The sequence below is a fragment of the Lycium ferocissimum genome, chromosome 11 (genome assembly GCF_029784015.1).
Source record: "Lycium ferocissimum isolate CSIRO_LF1 chromosome 11, AGI_CSIRO_Lferr_CH_V1, whole genome shotgun sequence".
In the NCBI taxonomy this organism is placed as follows: Eukaryota; Viridiplantae; Streptophyta; class Magnoliopsida; order Solanales; family Solanaceae; genus Lycium; species Lycium ferocissimum.
Window position 1 is genome coordinate 47,320,272 of NC_081352.1, and position 19,340 is coordinate 47,339,611.

Consider the following 19,340-nt stretch of genomic DNA (forward strand, 5'->3'; position numbering starts at 1 on the left):
AAACCATACAATTTTTTTTTTTTATATTAGCCTCGAGATCTAATCTAGCTATTAAACTCGTTGTATTTGCTATTCCGCCATGTCATTTATTTGTTATGTTTACTAAAATAAATATACTTAAAATATTTATATTTTAAAATAAGATAGAATTTAATTACTTTTTTATTTTTATTCTTACTCCAATAAATGTGAAAGAGATTAATGTCGTAGAAAAATATATATCAAATGGAAATCAAATAATGAATAAGGTAAATTAGTCAAATCATAATTCTAATCGACGTTTTCTTAAAAAACCATGCAAAAGACAACATGACAAGTAAAATGAGCTAAACCGAGAATATTTACCAAAATTAAAAAATAGTATTTCTTCGTTTAAATAGAAAATCAATTTCTACTTTGTTTTATTTTAAACATGTAAAATTAATTTAATAATTTAAATTAGAATTATCCAAATCAAAATTTGATAAAAAATAATAAGTATTTTACACTTTTAAATTAATCAAATTAAAATTAAAAGTATCAATCCGATGCTTAAATATTGCTATTATTTTATCTCAAAGAGAGGAAAATAATTTCTTTATAAACAAGTCTTCTCTTTTAAAAATATTAATAAATTTGCCGATTTTGTATTCGTAGCAACCATTAATATAATAAAGTTTTAGATACGGAAAGACAAACTACAAATGTTATATTAATCGTACTTTGAACATAATATATATATATATATATATATATATATATATATATATATATATATATATATATATCACCATTTAAAGACAACTATATACACATACGCACTATAATATAAAGTGTTGGTAAAGTGGTCACAGCACGGGCATAGACCGCTAGTTAAGAGAAGAAGAAAACAGCATCCAAATACCAAAAGTTGATGCTCGATGAATAGCGAAAAAAAGAAGCCAAATTCAAAAACAGGAATAGACGGACCAGATGCAACATCCTTAGCTTAAACCCTATAAACTGACGGCTCCTATTCAATTGGAACTTTGCCCATTCCACAAGTCTCTGACAACAGTTCGAGTCAATTAACATTAACATCTCCAACTTAACTGTGACTCAGTTCACCTACAATTTAATAATTCCTATGTTTCTTTTTGGTAATTTGCAAACTAAAAATTGCAAATTTGTAAGAAGCCATGTACATATACAGAGGTATACAACGCTTTAGAACATCAGGTTCCTCAATTATTAACCGTTTAACAGTGCCACAGTTGAAAAGAAAAGCCTCCAATTCATGGTCTGCTATTCAAGACACTTTTTATTCAACAAAGGTACTCTTTTTTTTTGTGTGATTCTTTAATGGGTATTGATTCAAGTTGTTGTTGTTGTTTTTTTTTACCATTAACACATGTAATAGTGGATTTTTTTTTATGTGATATCATTTGGGAATTATAGGATATATTTGAGAGGCATAAGGTGGTGTTCACAATCTCAACATCTATAGCATCAGTTGCTACAGCATGGTTTGGTATGTTTATTCTAAGGTTTTTGTCCTCACTGATTTTTGTTAACTTGTTGGAGATTTGGGTATTCATTTATGACCTTTTTATGTTGTCTTTGCATTCTCTGGTTTGTGAATTGTGATATGTATGAGAATAGTTCTTCTTTATTTTATATAAGTTGTTATTGTTGATAAACTTCATTGAACTCCATACAAAGTCATAGCTTTTAGAGAGGATGTAGAAAGAACTTAGAGGGAAGTTTCAAGAATTTCATTCTATGCATAACGAATACTGCTCAAGATATATGCAAGATGCTGCTGCTTGCAATGCACCATAGCTAAAGTAATGTGGCCAACAACAACAACAACAACAACAACAACATGCCCAGTAGAATCCCACAATGTGGGGTCTGGGGAGGGTAGAGTGTAAGCAGACCTTACCCCCACCTTGAAAGGTAGGGAGGCTGTTCCGAAAGCTAAAGTAATGTGGCCAAAAGTATTTAATCAAATGATAACGAACTTATTAATGGAAATAACTTCAGCTACTTAATGATATGAAGTTATGAACAATAATATGTTGAGCTAATGATGTGAAGGACAAGTCTTCTTTACTTCAGTGAGATCCTCTTGCATAGAAGACTTCTTGCCAACACCCTCATTCAAGTTGGCAACATGCCCATCTATCAATTAGAAACCATAACTTAAGCATTTTAAACAGTAAACACTTACCTCTCAATCTAAGGTTTCTAACGTTATGCTTGCAACTTGAACTGCGTTCTGCTTTGCAACATGCTCATCTATCTATTAACTCATATGATTTCTCCATTTCTTGACAATTAAAAATATTCCTATTGACTCTATAAACATCGTTAGAATTTTGATTTTTAATAAGTTGAGTTGATGGCAAGCATATATGAATGTGATTTCTAATGTGTGAGAAGTGCTGATCCATTGGATATGAGATACTCCCTCTGTTTCAATTTGCTTGTCTTACTTTCCTTTTCAGTCCATTTCAAAAAGAATATCTCTTTCCCTTTTTGGCAACTCTTTAATTTCCAACTTTCCACATGGCATGTTTAAGGCAACAAGATTAAAAGACATTTTGGTACATTCTACATATCTTTAATTTAAGACCACAAGATTCAAAAGTCTTCTTTACTTTCTTAGACTCCGTGCCAAGTCAAAACTAGACAAATAAATTGAAACGGAGGATAAGTTTGGATATCCTGCACATTAGGGAGAATGTTATTTTGCATTAATTGATCATCTGACAGTTGAGTGATGAGACTTTTAAGGTTGTTTGTCATATGGTTGGTTGTCAGACATGCTCATATGAGCTATCTATTAGAATATGTAAAAAAATAACTTTTTGTCTCCAACTTCATTGTTTGCCTTTGCATTTCTTTGATGGCTTGCTACTTCTCTTGTATATGCACAACACACCGTTTCATTGACAGCCTCAGTGTGTTTTTTCGTAAGAGTTTCTCGTTGTCTTCTTATATGATATGCGGTCTATCTATTGTCCAGTTCATTAGGGAGCGTTTTTTGGAGTAGGTTCGAAACCTTGGCTACATAGTTAATTGCTTGTTTGGTGCAAAATAAGGATTAAGCTTAAGTTGGTTCTTTAGAACTTAGAATCGTTTGCAGAAAACATGCTCGAAGTTCATGCATTTAATATCTTTTTCATTGCATATTTATATTTTATGTTGCTCGGACTCTTCAAAAATGCCTATGGGTGTCTGATCCTCCAAAAGCAGTGTATTAATTTTGGAGGATCTGACACAGGTGCGGCAACATTTAGGAGAGTCCGAGCAACATAGTTTATATTATGTACTCTCCTTTCCCTAGATACTTTGGTAATGCAATATTGAAGCTGATCTCAAACTTTTGCAGGTTATACTTTACGACATCTTCATCAATCAAGAATTGACCACCGTCTCGAATCTATAGAGAAAGCTGTAAGTTTGCATTGCAGAATAATGTTGGACCAACCTATTTTACTAGCTTTTTCTCTTTAAAGAATGAGATGTGTGCTCCCCAAGGGGATTTGCTGGAGTGCTACACAGGAAGACCCGCGGGGGGGGGGGGGGGGGGGTGGTGGGGGGTGTTGGGGGAGGTTAGCTTGAATTTTAGAACGGAGTAAGTTCTTTTAGATAAATGCCTTCACCAAAAGCTAGCCCAAAAACATAAGACCAGCTCCCAACCGTACAAATTCATTTTCTACTCTTTCAAAAGTTCTTCTATTCCTTTCCCTCCCAAGTGCCCAAATAAGAGCCAAATGAGTTAACATCCCATGCTCTGCGTCTCCCTTTCTTTCTTCTGAAAACCTAGCTATGCGTCAAGTTTTTGACTGTTCACTGTATTCTAACCAGTTCAATACTGTTCAACAGTCAACATTACCGACTTACTCCCTGACAGTCCAATTGCAAGTGATTCACATATTCTCCCGAACGTTTGCACATGAAGCACTAGCTAACATATGTTATCTTCATTTCTCTTAGGTTTCAGCTTTTAGAATTGCCCCCTTCTTTGTTGTTATCCACGTGAAAAAACATACTTTTATCGATATTCTGTGAATCCAAATTGATAGATATAAGAACTTTGTATGCTAATAGCACTTTACTGGAAAACAACCACTTCCCTTTCTGTTTCACTTCCAAGTGTCCTAATATGCCTGTCTTATGTTGTGCTAATAAGTGTAACTCCAACAAGTTTGGGAATACAACTATTCCCATCTTGTAAATTCCCTTTTGAACCTCAAGGTCCAAAGAGCTCTGGCATGTTGTGCTCTGTAGATATGATATATAGTCATCTCCTTCTGGCTCGATATGTTATAGATATTTGTGAAGACAACTCTCAGTTTGTCATTGCCGCAATACTTGTGCTTCGAAACACTAATCATATTTCCTTTTCCAACTTTAAAAGTGATGGTCCTACTGAAGTCTTCTTATCCCTCCATGATGTTCCTACATAGTTCACATTTATAACATAGTGTTCCCAGTTTTTCGCCTTCCATCTTGAATTTCATACTTCTGTGTAGTCCCAATCCTACATAAAGCCTGTTCCTCATCACGGAACCACCGAAGCAATCTGATATGCTTTGCTGAATACCCTCAAATCTTCACTTCAAACCTTCCTGCTTTATTGGGGAATCAGTGAATCACATCCCATTTGACCAGATAATCTTTTTTAGTCCCTTCATTTGCGTCCACATTAACTTCCTTCGGAGCCTCTCAAACTTTTATATCTTAATAACCTGTGCATGCATAAGAGACATATGATGTGTTGGGATAATATTTGACAGGTACCTCTTTTGCTACCTCGCTAGCCTCTTCTCAACTTTTTCAATTATTGGTCTCCAAATTTGCAGTATTTAACTATTTATTGTTATGTTCAGAGGACAACCCTAAATAAGTCATCAAAGGTATCCCATCTTGCAATTAAACACAGGCTAATTGTGCAATGTGGTCTACTTCTCCTATCGAAATAATCTCACACTTCTGTAAAATAAGTCTCTGGTCCTGATATTGCTTGGATTCACAAAAGCCCCTGTTGCACATATGATAGCTGAGATATCTCAGCATTAGAAACTACAAATATATTGTCTACAAACAAAGGATACAGCAGGATTAGTAGCAATTGTGTTGTTAATTACAACAACATACCTAGTGTAATCCCACAAGTGGGGTCTGGGGAGGGTAGAGTGTACGCAGACCTTACCCATACCTTGGCAGGTAGATAGGCTGTTTCCGATAGACCCCCGGCTCAAGTAAAGCAGAAATATAGGAGGTGTTAATTTTTGGGATTAATTCATCGAAAATAGGCCATTACAAATTAATTTAATTAAATACATGAAATTTGAAAACAAAATTATTACTACCTGGAATTATTTGGTTGTGAGTGTCCCGTAAAACTTTAAGTAGTTCTTTTGTCACCTAAGGCAATGAGAAGATGTGACAAAGTTGTCTTCTTTGGGTAATGTGTAATTAGAGAATACGTTTGGAATTTGACCTCCTGTGCATACTATGGATATGGACTGTATTGTTTAGGATTCAACTATGTTAAGCATGGTGTGGAGTATGGACTGTGAAGTTAATTAGGATTTTACATGTTCGCCAGCTTGTGTACTCACCTTTTTTATTTTTTGTGATAAAGTAATTATGAATAAAGGGCAAAAACACATGTGTACAAGTAGTATACCAAAAAGTAAAAAACCTTACAAAAGGATGTGGTTTTTTACGAACAACACCCAATCCTGGATACCTTGTGTACTCACCTTCCTAGCAGACTAGGGTACAACCTGCCTCCTAGAAAACCTAGTATAAGTACCTCAACGCTTCTTATAGGAATGTCAATGGGTGGGCATGCAGAAGTACTAAGTTGGATTCTGGGCTGGCCAAAGTAATCTAAAGATCACAAATGTCAAAGATTGACTGGTCAAGACCATCTCTTTTTCTTCCACTGATCACCTCCTCTTTTAGCTCCATTGCTGATCTTGTTCTCTGTCAGCCCGCAGCTAGTACTTCTCCATTCATCTGTTTCTAGTTTGTTCTCCGACCTCTCTTGTTCCCTTAGTCGGTCTCCAACATAATCCACCATCCCACTTGTTTGCTTTCAACTTCTACAAATTGATTGTATTTATCCACGAAGCAATAAAATAAAAATCCACAAGCTAATATTTTTTTTTTTTAAAAAAAAAAAAACCGTGGTAACAGGCCAGCTTGCACATACCTCGACTAATTCCACGGAGTACCTGCTACCTCCCACCAAAGATTTGTACGGGAAAACTCTATCCTCAAGGCTTGAATACACAGGAAGAACTCACCTAGTGTTTTTGCCTCCGCTGGGATTTGAACTTGAGACCTCATGGTTCTCAACCCACTTCATCAGCTACTAGACCGTACCCTTGGGTGCAAAAATCCATGAATTAATTATCATAGATTATTGCCCCCGTTGCTTTGGTTCATGGTAAAAGTACAACAATGTGTGGTAGGCAGATGTCACAAATTTGACTCTACTAAAGCCTGATACTTAAGTTGGAGGATGGTAGAGAGGTGGGCCACTCGCCCACGAGTTTCAAACCTGTGCGCCAACTTGAGATTGGCCAGCTAACCCGCAGGGGTTTATTTGTTACCCAACATAAAAAATATCGTAGAATTTTCAGTAGTTGAACATCAACTAGAGCCGGCAATTTGAGCCAATATTTATTAAATCATCACATTTAAACCACATTTTAATGAGCTGGGTCACTTATATATTTAGTTGGGTAAATATGGGCTTCAGTCTATTTCTAACCCATAAAAATATGACAAATATGGGTATTGCAGTATTGTAGAAAATCTGAATGCTATGAAAGAGGGTTGTCGCAGCTTTTCCAACTTCCAAACTATCTAAATTCTGAAGTAGAAATCATCAAGACATGAGTAGTGTGTTTTTGGCTTCAATTTGCTTGTCTAAATTTACTGTTTGGACCCAACAGACATGATTAAAGTAAACTGTACCTGATAATCCTGCTTTACTTTGAGATGGAAATGTAATGCTACACCTGTTCAGTAAGGTAGTGACTAATTAGATTTAAGGGGTTATTAATCAGGGTTTCGTATTAGACAAATTATACAAATGACTCTAATCTTGTTATAAGGGGAAACTTGGGAGATTATAACTATTCCTTGAAGAGTTGGGTCATGGATGAAATGTTAGGAAGAATTAAGTCATTTCAAAAAACAAAAGTATGTTTAAGTCATCACGGGTATTTGCTATTTAGCCCTGTTCATATAGTTATATCAGACAATTACCGATGTTCCAGCTTGTTCTTGACGTTTCAACAAGTTTAAAAAAGCTGCACTGCGCTCAAAAGTTTAGAAGGTTTTTTCGCTTTAGGAGATTAAAGTGGGTTAGGACCATTTTACCCAATCCATATCTACCTAATCCCTTTTTTTACCCATATTCATATGGGTGGATTGCAATCCAATCCATTTTAGCTCAATCCATTTTTAATCCGTCCAAATCCGATCCAATCCGCCCATTTGCCACCACTAACGTCAACGTATAGGTTATGTCCGTAAGTATCCTTGTCAACATATGATTCAGCTCCAAAACAATCAGTCATTCCTTTTGCTTGGCTAAGTAATGTTCTTTTTTGCCAGAATAGGTTAGTTTTGGAAGTTTCATTGCTCTGAAGGTCTGGCTTTCAATTCTGCAAATGGCAATAGAGTACCAAGATCGTAAATTTCATGTGACTAAGCTTTATGAACATGGAAAAAGCGAAAAGAAGTGCTAACAAAATAGAATTTGGGGATGTGGGGCTGGGTGACACTTAAAAGGGGTTGTGGGACAGGTTACAGAAGCTTCAGAGATCAGCCGGTGGGATGCTGATATGAGCAGAAGTCATTTGGGTCCTCTCACGTGTTCAGTCTTATTTTAACAGCTTCCATAGAGCACGTTGGTTTTGTTACGTGCCACGAGCAATTTTTTAAATTTTGTTAATCCTTTTGTTCTTTATTTCATATATATATGACATGACCTTTTCTATCTGGCAGATGAAGAATAATTATCAAATTGAAGATCCTGAATTTAAGAAGCTTGTGTCTGGTTCCATTAGTGTACCAGCGTGTGTTGCAACTGCTGGAACCACACTAATTCTCGGGTTTGTGAATTTTTCTTCTGTTTCAGTTACCTCGTTCATGCCTTCTTTCTTTTTCTTTTCCCCTTTCCCCAGCTGGCTAATTACTAGTAAAGTAGCCATGTTTTGTGTAGTTTCATTGCCTCCTTCCACTTCTATTCTTTTCTAGTTTTTCGTTGATGGGTAGTTTTTCTTGCTTCTTGTTGTTTTCGATAAGGGGTGGCAAAATCAACCCATACCCGTCCAATCCGTCCGATGTTTAGATGGGTTGGGTCATTGACCCGTTTGTTGAGTTGACCCAACGGGTTGAACCAAAATGACCCATCAAACAATCGGGTCAAAATAGTGTAACCCGCTGGATCAAAATGTAACCTACCCAAACAAGCAAAGCATAGTAGAAATGGAACAATTTATACTATGTTTAATTCTCAGAATATAAATTTAGTTTATACAGTTGATATGTTGAAGCTTTATTAACTTTTGGCTTAATGCATATGCGGCCCTGTAAACTTGCCCTTTTTTTTCATTTTGGCACCTTAACTAAGTGTTGTTCCTATTGAACCCCTAAACTTGGCCTCAAGTGTGTCTATCAAACACAACCCGACTTACGTAGCATCTCACATGATGTATCCTTGAAAGTTAAGCTAATATATGTATGGAATTTGACTATGTTGATAAAGATAATGCTACATATGCCTGTAAGATGATGTATTCATATGTGAATTCTTGATTCTCTTTGTAAAATATGTTTTTGATTTTCAGTTATTTTTAGTTTTAATTTCAGTTATTGTGATTTGTAGGGTCTTGTGCCAACCATACTTGATTAAAAAAATGAAACTCACCATATATGCTATGTAAGTCGGACTGTGTTTGATAGACACACTTGAGGCCAAGTTTAGGGGTTCAATAGGAACCACACTTAGTTGAGGTGCCAAAATGAAAAAAAGAGGCAAGTTTAGGGGGCCGCATATGCATTAAGCCTTAACTTTTCCTCTCATAAGTTTTACTTTTAGCCACTGATATCAAGAAAGTACATCTTCATCACAAAACATAGTTTTGAATAAGCACCCAAGTGTCAATGCCTCATAGTGTGAATTTTGAATTAGCAGGTAATTTAAATTACACTCAATTTGAGAAAAAGAACCACAACACCGCACTTGCTTGATGATGCGATTGTGGGAGGACTATACTTGATGCCAGTTGAAAATAATCGGGTTATGTTGGGTTGGGTTTGGGTTATGACCCATTTTGACCCAAGCAACTTTGGGCGGGTTGGGTCTTGACCCGCCAAATTTTACCTAACCCGCCCATTTGCCACCCTTACTTTTCTTAAAACTGTCAAATTCATTGTTTAGTGAACAATAGTCTGACAAACAGACTCACTTTCTGAATATCCTCTAATTGAGAGCAAAGGTATACACCTAGGGAAAGAAGATGGTCCTTGTGTTAATTTCTAGTCTTATGCTGGTGAAACCTTGAATTTCTTAGTCCAATTTTCGCTACATTTGGTTTTATGAGCCATCAAATTACAGTCCCCTCACCATAATTCTTTTCTTTTGGTATGCGGCTGTTATTTCTCTATATAGTTTTAGTAACTTCTGTAGAAAAGAAGCTATAAAGGTGTCCACAACTAATTGTCACTATAAAAAATTCTCAAGAACTTAAAATCTGCTTCAGTACTCCCTTTAATCTGCCTTTTGTGCCTTTGATTTTCAGGTATGGCTTGGGTTTTCGAGGTGGAAAATGGTACGCGGCCAGAAAGTTTAGAACGGAGCAGATGAAACTGTTGGGACAAATAAAACCCAAGAGATGGCCACTCAGGTTTTTACGACGACCCCTCAGGTTTTTACCACGACCACTAATAAGGCCTAAATCACCAGAAAATCTAGTTACAGCATCAGAAACATTACCAAAGGGTGCATCTGCTTCCACAGTTGAGAACTCCCCTAACTTGCTGACAAAATGAGGTCTAATGGAAAAAGTTTTGGTTCTATCGAAATTGCTACGAGTACAGAAAAGTCATATAGTTTAAAACGTTGATAACCAATATTGTTCTACACCTTGTCATGGGGTTGCTCCTTTTTTTCTAATTATTAACCAGCATTTGAAATCGTAATGTAAAGTAGGATAGTAGTTGGCTCCTAAATAGGTTGAAGGAAATTCCTCTTGCTCTTGAGGCAGCACATCCTCGTTCTTTGATTAGTGAAGATCACATGTTTAGCTACTTGGCGTTTTTGTTTTCTCTAATTACGAATTAAACAACAATGATTCGACTTAACTGAATAGTAAATTGACTAATAACCAAGATGCAAAACTACTATCATAAGTGGGAAAGAGAAGAAACGAATAATGTTGGTGATGCAGTTATATTTGGTGTTTTCTCTTCCACTTCATTTTATTGAGTTTGATTGAAACACTACCAAGGTACCATTACTACTTCAGTCTTAAAACATGCCATGATATTTGTACAACTATTAAGAACATGAGAGTATAATATAAAGTTTAAAGTTAAATATTTTTCTATGTTTAAATGTGACATTCTTGTTTAGACAAAGTAAGAAGAAATGATCTTTTATGCTCACTTTCAATTTGAATAAACGAGAATGATCCTACAAAATTTCCTTTGTTATTTGTAAATCTCTTGCGAAAAGGTCATATAAGTAGTATAATATTTGGAAAGAATTACAAAGCTCCAGCAAGTAAAAAAGGGAAGAGTGATATAAGATGGAGAGGGAGTATTTATTTAGTAACTTGAGCTGATTGTATTTAGTGGGGGAATGAGAATTGTGTGCTGTGTGTTTTGAAGAACTTTGTCAATGTAATTAATGCTGCACACATGAAATTCAAATCATTTTATCACAACCTATGAAAGTGGAATTAGTGGCTGATTTGGATTCTGATGTGAAATTATATTAGTGGACTGCTGCAATACAGTCGTGCACCATCTGTTTTTGCTAGTAATTTGGAGCCAAGTTAAAACCAAAACTTCCCGTAGTTTGGTGATGAAAGTAGACATACAGGGAGTTCAAATCAAAATAACTATTTCGTGTTTAACGGGAATCTCAAAGACGGCATCTTATCCATAATCAAATAGCAAGGATGATACATTACACTCGGAATCTTAAAGAATGATATAACTAAATACGAAGACATGTTTGTTTAACAAGTCAAAGAATGACCGGAAAAAACAAATCTTGCTTATAAAATTGGAAAAAAAAATGAAACTGAATAGGAATCAAATAAATCACTCAAAAAGAAATTAAAGAAGGAAATTAATAATCTAGCATTTAGGTAGATCTGGTGGAGGAGGAGGTAGTCTAGTTGATAGTGTTGGCCCATTCTCAACAACAAAAGATGTGGCTAAACCCCATGGCAAGTGAACATCCAAATGACAATGCATCAGCCATACACCTGTAATATTTTCCAAATTAATAATTAGAACAATCAATCATCAGTACCTAAAATATCCTAGAAAATAATTTTACTGAATTTTCTTGCTAGTTGATCTAAAATTCTAATTATATATTTACCTGGATTGTTAGCTCGGAATCTAACGACAGCCCATCCTCCAACGGGAACGCCAATTGTGTTACGTTCTTGTGGATTGACAAGGTTGAATTTTTTCTGATCAACAGCAGGGTTATAGTTGCCAAAGCCTTGGGCCAATACATAAAAATTGAATCCATGCAAGTGGATAGGGTGATTTTCTATCCCAATCAAAGCAGTATTTTGGAACACAATCTCAACTGTGGCATTGAACTTAACTTTCTTCACCTTTGTGGACTTTGTGGTCATTATAATAGCAGCATTGTTGCTATTATTAGTATTTGTGTAGTCAAACTTCAATGGTGGTTGGTCTGGAAAATCAGTGGTGTAGATTCCACCAACATTATAGAAAAAGGCTTCCAACATTGAAATCTTGTCAGGGAACTGGAAAGATGCATTGTTCATGCTAGCAGCAAATCTTTGTCCATTTGGGCCTGCACATGTAGAATTTCCTGGTCTTCCATCACAAGCAGTTAGGCCCAGCCCAATAGTAATCAACATGTGCTCGTCCACCGTGAGAGGTGGAGGGTTCCAAAAGGGGCCAGTTACAAGCCCAGTTATATTGGTAAAGAATTTATGGGCCGTTGGTGTGTCATTAAAGGCTGGTAAAATTGGCATTATGGGAGTAGATGGCAGTGCACCTTCATACACAATAATTCCCCTAGTTGTGGTGTTGTCAAATGGCACCCCGGCTGCACTAGCATAAGGATTAGCTGCCATGTAGTAGGATGCCGGGATCTGGTCGGCCGTCAAGAGGACGTCGGTCGTCTGGCCCGGCCCGGTAACGACCACGTCTGTGATGTAGGGATCAGTGTAAACAGCATCAACCGCGACAACTTTCATTTTATGGTTGGCGATCTTGAAAAAGAGTTGGTTATTGAGTGCAGCATTGATGATACGAAGGAGATATGTTTTTCCATGTTTCACCTTCAACTTGTACGTTTCTAATAGAAATGAAAAAGAAAATCCAAGTTAGCTCGACAACAAAATAGAACAAAACGTATACTTAAGAAATCAAATGTAGTTGGTGTGTAATTCTCACGATTAACAGAGCAAGGGTAAAGATCGCCAGGCCAGCCATTAATAGTGTAAGCATCAGAGTTGTTAGGTGCAGCACCACTTGCTAGCCCTTCATTCTCCACATCCACAACATTGGCATTCCACCATTCTCCTGCATTAACATTTCAACATATACACTTCATAGTTTAAATGCTTTCAATAAATTTCCTTTGCTTATTAAAAAAGAAAACATACTTCTACATTTGCTAATATATTTAAATGCTTTCAATAAATTTCTTTGCATTAGTTAAAAACAGAAAGCATACGTCTTTCATTTCATTTGCTAGTTTTATCAATAGGTATCACTCCATATGTTTTATCAATAGGTATCACTCCATATGTCAACTCTTGTGTTGCACCGGTAACTAAATGCAATAATAATTGCACCTCAACCCCAAATAAGTTGGGATCAACTATATGCACCGACGATCATGTCACTCATTTTAAGCTCATATGGGGCCAATATTATTAATAAAAAAAAAAAAAAAAAAAAGAAGAAGAAGAAGAAGAAGAAGAGGAGATGTACTAGCTAGACACTCCATATTTTCTACGGAGCGTCTGTAGATCCAACGGTTAGGAAGGGAAAAAGAAAACATTTTCTACTGATATATAAATTTCTGACGTGATTAGTGCTAGAAAGCATAGAATTAAAGTAAATATACTAACATTACTAATTACTACAACTACTATATGTCAAAGTAAACTCATAATTGAAGAACGTTAAGTTACCTAAGAGGATAGGGACTTCTCTGTAAGGTTTAGGGAAAGGATAAGAGTGACCCCTTTTAGGGCGAATAATAAGTGCGCCATGAACTGTGGCTCTAAGCCAAGATACATGTGCATGCCACCATAAAGTCCCTTCTTGTCCAGTTACTTTAAACTTGTAGGTATAGCTATGTCCGGGTCGGATCGGACACTGGGTCGCAAATTCGGGTCCATCAGCCCACCCACTCAATAGCTGGAAAACTCCATGCCTGCATTTATTAATTAACTTGCATTAGTTTTTATTTTTCACTTCATTCCAATATAATTCTGTAATGAGATTATCTAATTATCTCAACTCCCATTTTCTCATTTTTACAAACTCCTTTTCGTTAACTAATTGGAGGTAATAGGCTGATAATGACAGTTGCCACATACGGATATATATAATAAGAGTAATACTTAGTGATCACTATTCACTCATCACGATCTGTACATCTATACTATCATTGAATCTGACTTGTTTATGTTAGCGTAACGGCATTTTTTGTATACTCCAGGATTTGATCCTGCAAACGACAGCTTATCAATAAAATTGTCACTGTTTAGACAAGAAAAATCAACTACTTCGCACGAGTGTAACATTAATGAAACCAAAATAAAAATAAAAGTAGTGGTTGTTATTATAATTCTTGTTCGTTTTCTTTCTTTCCTTCTTTGACAAACTATATGGTTATCTTTTTTCCTATATTAAAATAAGGGGCAGAGTGGTGGAGCTACAATATTAGGTGCAGGTTCAAACGAACTCAGTAGTTTTTACTTAGACCTTATATTTGTGTGAGGAAATTCATTAAATACGTATAAATGTTTAATTGCAAATCCAGTAACTAAACTTCAAATTCTGTCTATATATGCCTCTAATTAAAATATTGAAGAACTTACCAATGAATAGTGAGATTGTAAGGTGAAAGGTTAAAGACATGAACGACAAGGGTGTCTCCTTCGTTTACGCGTATGGTTGGACCAGGAAGTCTTCCATTTACAGCAGTAATCACTTGTCTACGGCACAGTCTCGTTATGGTACGGTTTTGCACCTATATATACAAAACCAATATCATATACAATACATTAATTATAGATTTACTTCTATTCGATGTTCGCGTAAATCTTTTTGTTACTGTCAATAATGATATATAAGTGTGATAGATGATATCTTGAAAAATAGGGCAGGTAACCTGTCATAACAGATTAAGATACACTAATAATGTAAAATTGTAAGTGTATATGATTAAATTAAATTCTACATTAATTATGTAGAAGTCCTACCAAATACATATTATCTTTGCCATTTTTCTTAATACTCAACTTAGATGAGGTGTAACAAGTGGAAGACATGGTCAGAATCTCAGTCGATACATGCGTATGTGTATAGTATATCTATAGACGGATTAGTTTAGTATATATAATGGAAATGCTGTCGGGTTTATAGTTTGAAGTAGGATTTTAAGTTAAATTTCAAAGAGGAAATGATGAAAATAATACGCCGTGCACTGTCACAATTTATGTGACGATTTTTTATTGGACACAAAATATAAGAAAGAAAGATTTTTGAAATTTGTGATCTAAAACAATTCATAAACATTTGTGTGTCTAAAAATCATCCCATTAACATAAAATGAGAAGTTTAAAGATAGTAAATTTATTTCTAATTGAAGAAGTGTGACATTCACTTTCGGACAAATCACTAAGAAGGAAAAGTATGCCACTTAAATTGAGCTGGAGGGAATATATAGTTTTGGTTTAAACGAAAGTTAAACTAAAAGTCGTCTAATCCCCAAAATGGAACATGAAAAGGAAATAGGGTCTTATGAAAAATCTAAATTGCTATACATGCATTTAAATGAAACAAGGTTTTATGAAGAGTTGACTAGCTATTGTGCATGGGAAATAATGAAAATTACTAGTACATACATGAAAAGAATGCTCAACAACATCAGCTGAAACCAATGAGGAGCAAGAAGCAAGAAGAGCTATTATGGTGCAAGCAAACAAGAAAACTTGATGCCCCATTTCATCTAAAAACAAGAACACTTTCAATTCAATTTGTAAAGGCTATACAACTTGAAGAATGTGAGGTGAAGAGAAAATGAGAACCGAATGCCTTTATATAAGGAGGAGTTTATACACGTACAAAAGCCACAGGCGGCACCTATTTTCTAATCAAGAATGTATACGTAATATATTTATTTGTTTTCTTCTTTTTGTGGAATTGTTTATCCTAGCTATAAATTTTACTTCAATTCTTCCTAATCTCGTTTTCCATAGGGTCTTGATATATCCAATTATTGCCAAACTTTTCCACGATTGAGTAAAAGACTTTGTTTAAGGCAAAACGAGGGCATTTGAAAATTTTGTAGACAATGATTTAGCAAAGGTTCGTTATAGAACAGCTTGAGTTGGCCATCAAATAAGTACTAAACTGAATAAGACTTTCAAACTGTTGTGTAATGTATAGAAGAACATATAAGGTCAATTTGACTATTTCGTTTTTCTGAGTTTTCTCAATGGTTTAATTCGAATAAGCTTCTATTTATTCAGATTAGGTAGCTTCCATTGTCGTTAGTAGTTGAGGTTCCATTGACATTTGTAACTAGCATTCTAGTACTTTAATTGTTCTGGAGAGGATAGAATACTTTTACTTGGTCCAGACTTCAATTCAATTGTTGAACTTAATATTTTCATTTTCTTTTTTCTTTTAAGGTACTCTTAAGTGTTTTGTGGATCTCATTTCACACGCAATACCAACCAACTAATAATATTGACAGGCTTTATTAATTGGAACACAGGACTTTGTTGCCGGTAAGAATTAATTTCCAAGGGGCTAATTATAAGTTATTACTACCTAGTACTTTGCTTGGTCAAGGACATGAGTCGGTTATTAATTCATACTACAGATTTGACAATTTGTAATATCAATATATCACATATCATTGTTCTTTAACTTTTTTTTCCCCTCCGATCATATGCTGTATATTATTCAATGCCAAGGGAAAGATGGTACTAATTATTGGAAAATATTTACTCGTGTGGTGTTTAATTATGATTATGTGATAAATGTAATTTATGAAAATATTGTATCCATTATTGGTTTGCCGTAAACAAGGGGTGCATATAAGTTTTTACATGTTCTCGACCTACGGCTGTTAATTACTACTAATAAGCTTCTAAGCCCCTCAATGAGAAAAATGTCCCTTGTATTGTTTGTGTTTAGAAACAATAGCTATATAACATAAAAATAAAATGAAAAGTCGATCTCAAATTAGTTACAGTTAGTTACATGCATGTTTCACTTCTCTCTGTTTGGATCGGACTAGCTTTATTCTTGTACTCTGGTAATCTTAAAAAAAATTGGAAGATGATTTAAAGATGTACGTCAGTGCAAACATAATGAATTTTGACATATGGAGTACGTTGGATTTATGGTTTTTATATATTCTTCCACAAGTTTCTTGTCTCGTGGTTGTAATTTCTATATTAATTAGCCATTCGCAATTTCCGCTTGGAAATTCACGGGTAACCGTGAAGTATTAGACTAGACAATCTGAAGACAAGAATCAGGTGACTTGGATTGAGCTCCTCTTCATTTCCCTTTTCTCTATTTTTCCCAAGTTCTACCTTAGATTAGAGATTCATGGCATGAATTAGAATTAATGGCTAAAATTTAATTGACTAAAGCAAGGCCCTAACCATGGTTTATATAATTAATAACTTATCCATAAATATATTAAAATATTTTCTCTCTCTTCCTATTTTAATATTCCTTTTTTTTTTTTTTTCAATTATGATAAGTGACTAGGGGTGTTCATGGTTCGGTTTGAGTCGGTTATCCTCCAAAAGATGACCGAATCAACTTAATCGGTTTTTTAACTGTTAGAATCTAATCAAATCAATTAAATCGGTTTTTCATTACTTTGGTTTTTGTCAGTTTTGTCGGGTTTTTCATTTTTTTTGGGTTTTTATTTAAATATATGACAATATACGTCCAAACACATATTAAATTGACTATTTTTTAGCATAACACTTCCAAATCAATTACTCCTATTTGAGAAAAGAAAGAAATATAAACCTAATCAAGTTATATATGTACTTTCTCCAAAAAATTGTATACATCATCTAAGAATTTAGCCATTTTCAATTAACATAAAAAAAAAAAGTTCTTACAATGAATTTGTTTTTGCGCAATAAATTAAAGATCTAGTTGTGATATACCAAGATATCTTAATGAATAATTAAGGGACTCAAAAATAAGTTATTTTGAACAAGAAATAGATTCTTAGAATTATCAAAATAAAATATCAAATCAAACTAGAAAGTAAATACAAAAATTGGATTACTATAAAGGCAAAAACATCGATTATGAATCAAGAGTGTAAAAGATTAATATCGTAAAATTACAAACTTATATATATTTATTAATTCATCTATAATTTTTAGATAGATATTTATATTGTCGGTTTGGTTTGGTTATTTTGGTTATTTTTTTGCTTAAAATCAAAATCAAATCAAATTTTGTCAGTTTATAAAATGAAAAACCAAAATCAAATCAAACCAAAAAGTGTCGGTTTTTTCTTCGGTTTGATTCGATTTTCGGCTTGGTTTGATTTTTCGATTTTGTGTGAACACCCCTAATGATAACCCTTTAATGGTGATATTTTCCGGAATATAGATAAGTCTTTCAGAAATATGCAATTACCAATTGAATAATGGGGTTGTATGGGTAAAAAGTAGCACCTAACACGTGGACCAGCATGTATTCGACACGTGTCAATTTATATAATGACGTAGAGAAATCAAATGGTAATGCCGATCAAAGCATTTGCAGAAAGGTAGCTGATACCGATGATGTGGTCAACGAAGAGAGTATCAATGGAAACAACACACAAGACCCTCTTGATTGCGCATTAAATAGAATTAAGACAATAACGACAAAACGGTTTCTAACGGCCAGAATCAAGGAATTAAATGACAATCATTAATTCAACAATGAATGATTGCCATTTCACACATACAACGGGAAGAGCACCTATAAATAGGACTTTCACTTGTATATCTAAACAATCAATACTGATTGAAAAATGGACAATTATTGATTATTCTTTGCTTATTATCATTATCATTATTCTTTTATCATCAAGTTCTTGTTCATTCTGGGGAACGGAGAAACCCATCATTATTGTTCATCTGCAATTGGCATAAGTTTACTTTTTCCTTTTTATTTACTTATTCTTTATTAACCTTTAAATAACTTGCATGTGTTAATTCTAAACATCTGTATCAAATTACTACCAACTGTGGTTAACCTTAGAACAACTTCAACTATTTGGGTAAAATACGAATTTTGACTCAAACAGTTTGGTGCCGTCTGTGGGAATTCTACCGTTGGCTTTGTAGTTTGATCTCTGTTTACGCAGGCGTTATTACTTTGGTATTTTCTTCTGTTTTTGCATTCAAATATGACAGGAGCCAAACCTACACCACCCATTGAAGGAAACAGAAACGTCAATGAAGAGGTACTGGTTGACTCAACTAACGGGACAACAAGAAACACATCAATGGCGGACCCAAATCAAGCTTCAATCCCAATGGGAGATTTGCGGGAGTTCCTGAAAGGAGAGATGGCGAAGGTGATGAAACAAATGATGGTTGAAATACGACAAAATCCCACGCGATCACCTTCACTGAACGGGATTGCTGACTCAAGTCGGTCAGTACCCCTTAAACAGAGAAACTTAAACGGAGAGCCAACCAATGCCAATGATCTCGGCGTAACAGCAGAGGCAACAGGTCACGGCGATGCTGATATCATCAACCCAATCATACATGTTCTAATATTGCAGCGGTTCGAGGAGCATATGAAAAAATTCAAAGAGCACGAGGAAAGAATAAGTA

The 19,340-nt window shown here is 34.9% G+C and overlaps 2 protein-coding genes across 2 annotated transcripts; one reads left to right on the forward strand and one right to left on the reverse strand.

The window, feature by feature from the left end:
* Nucleotides 1–1,061: 1,061 nt before the first annotated feature.
* Nucleotides 1,062–10,050, forward strand: LOC132038423 (uncharacterized). Its single transcript, XM_059429095.1, has 5 exons — nucleotides 1,062–1,292; nucleotides 1,417–1,489; nucleotides 3,356–3,420; nucleotides 8,002–8,108; nucleotides 9,801–10,050. Exons 1-5 carry the CDS (start codon nucleotides 1,158–1,160, stop codon nucleotides 10,048–10,050), a joined length of 630 nt encoding a protein of 209 aa, XP_059285078.1. The 5' UTR covers nucleotides 1,062–1,157.
* Nucleotides 10,051–11,303: 1,253 nt separating this feature from the next.
* Nucleotides 11,304–15,511, reverse strand: LOC132037500 (laccase-7-like). Its single transcript, XM_059428034.1, has 6 exons — nucleotides 15,363–15,511; nucleotides 14,334–14,485; nucleotides 13,419–13,663; nucleotides 12,673–12,801; nucleotides 11,615–12,574; nucleotides 11,304–11,495 (listed from the first exon to the last, which is right to left on the reverse strand). Exons 1-6 carry the CDS (start codon nucleotides 15,459–15,461, stop codon nucleotides 11,365–11,367), a joined length of 1,716 nt encoding a protein of 571 aa, XP_059284017.1. The 5' UTR covers nucleotides 15,462–15,511; the 3' UTR covers nucleotides 11,304–11,364.
* Between the last annotated feature and the right edge of the window lie 3,829 nt (nucleotides 15,512–19,340).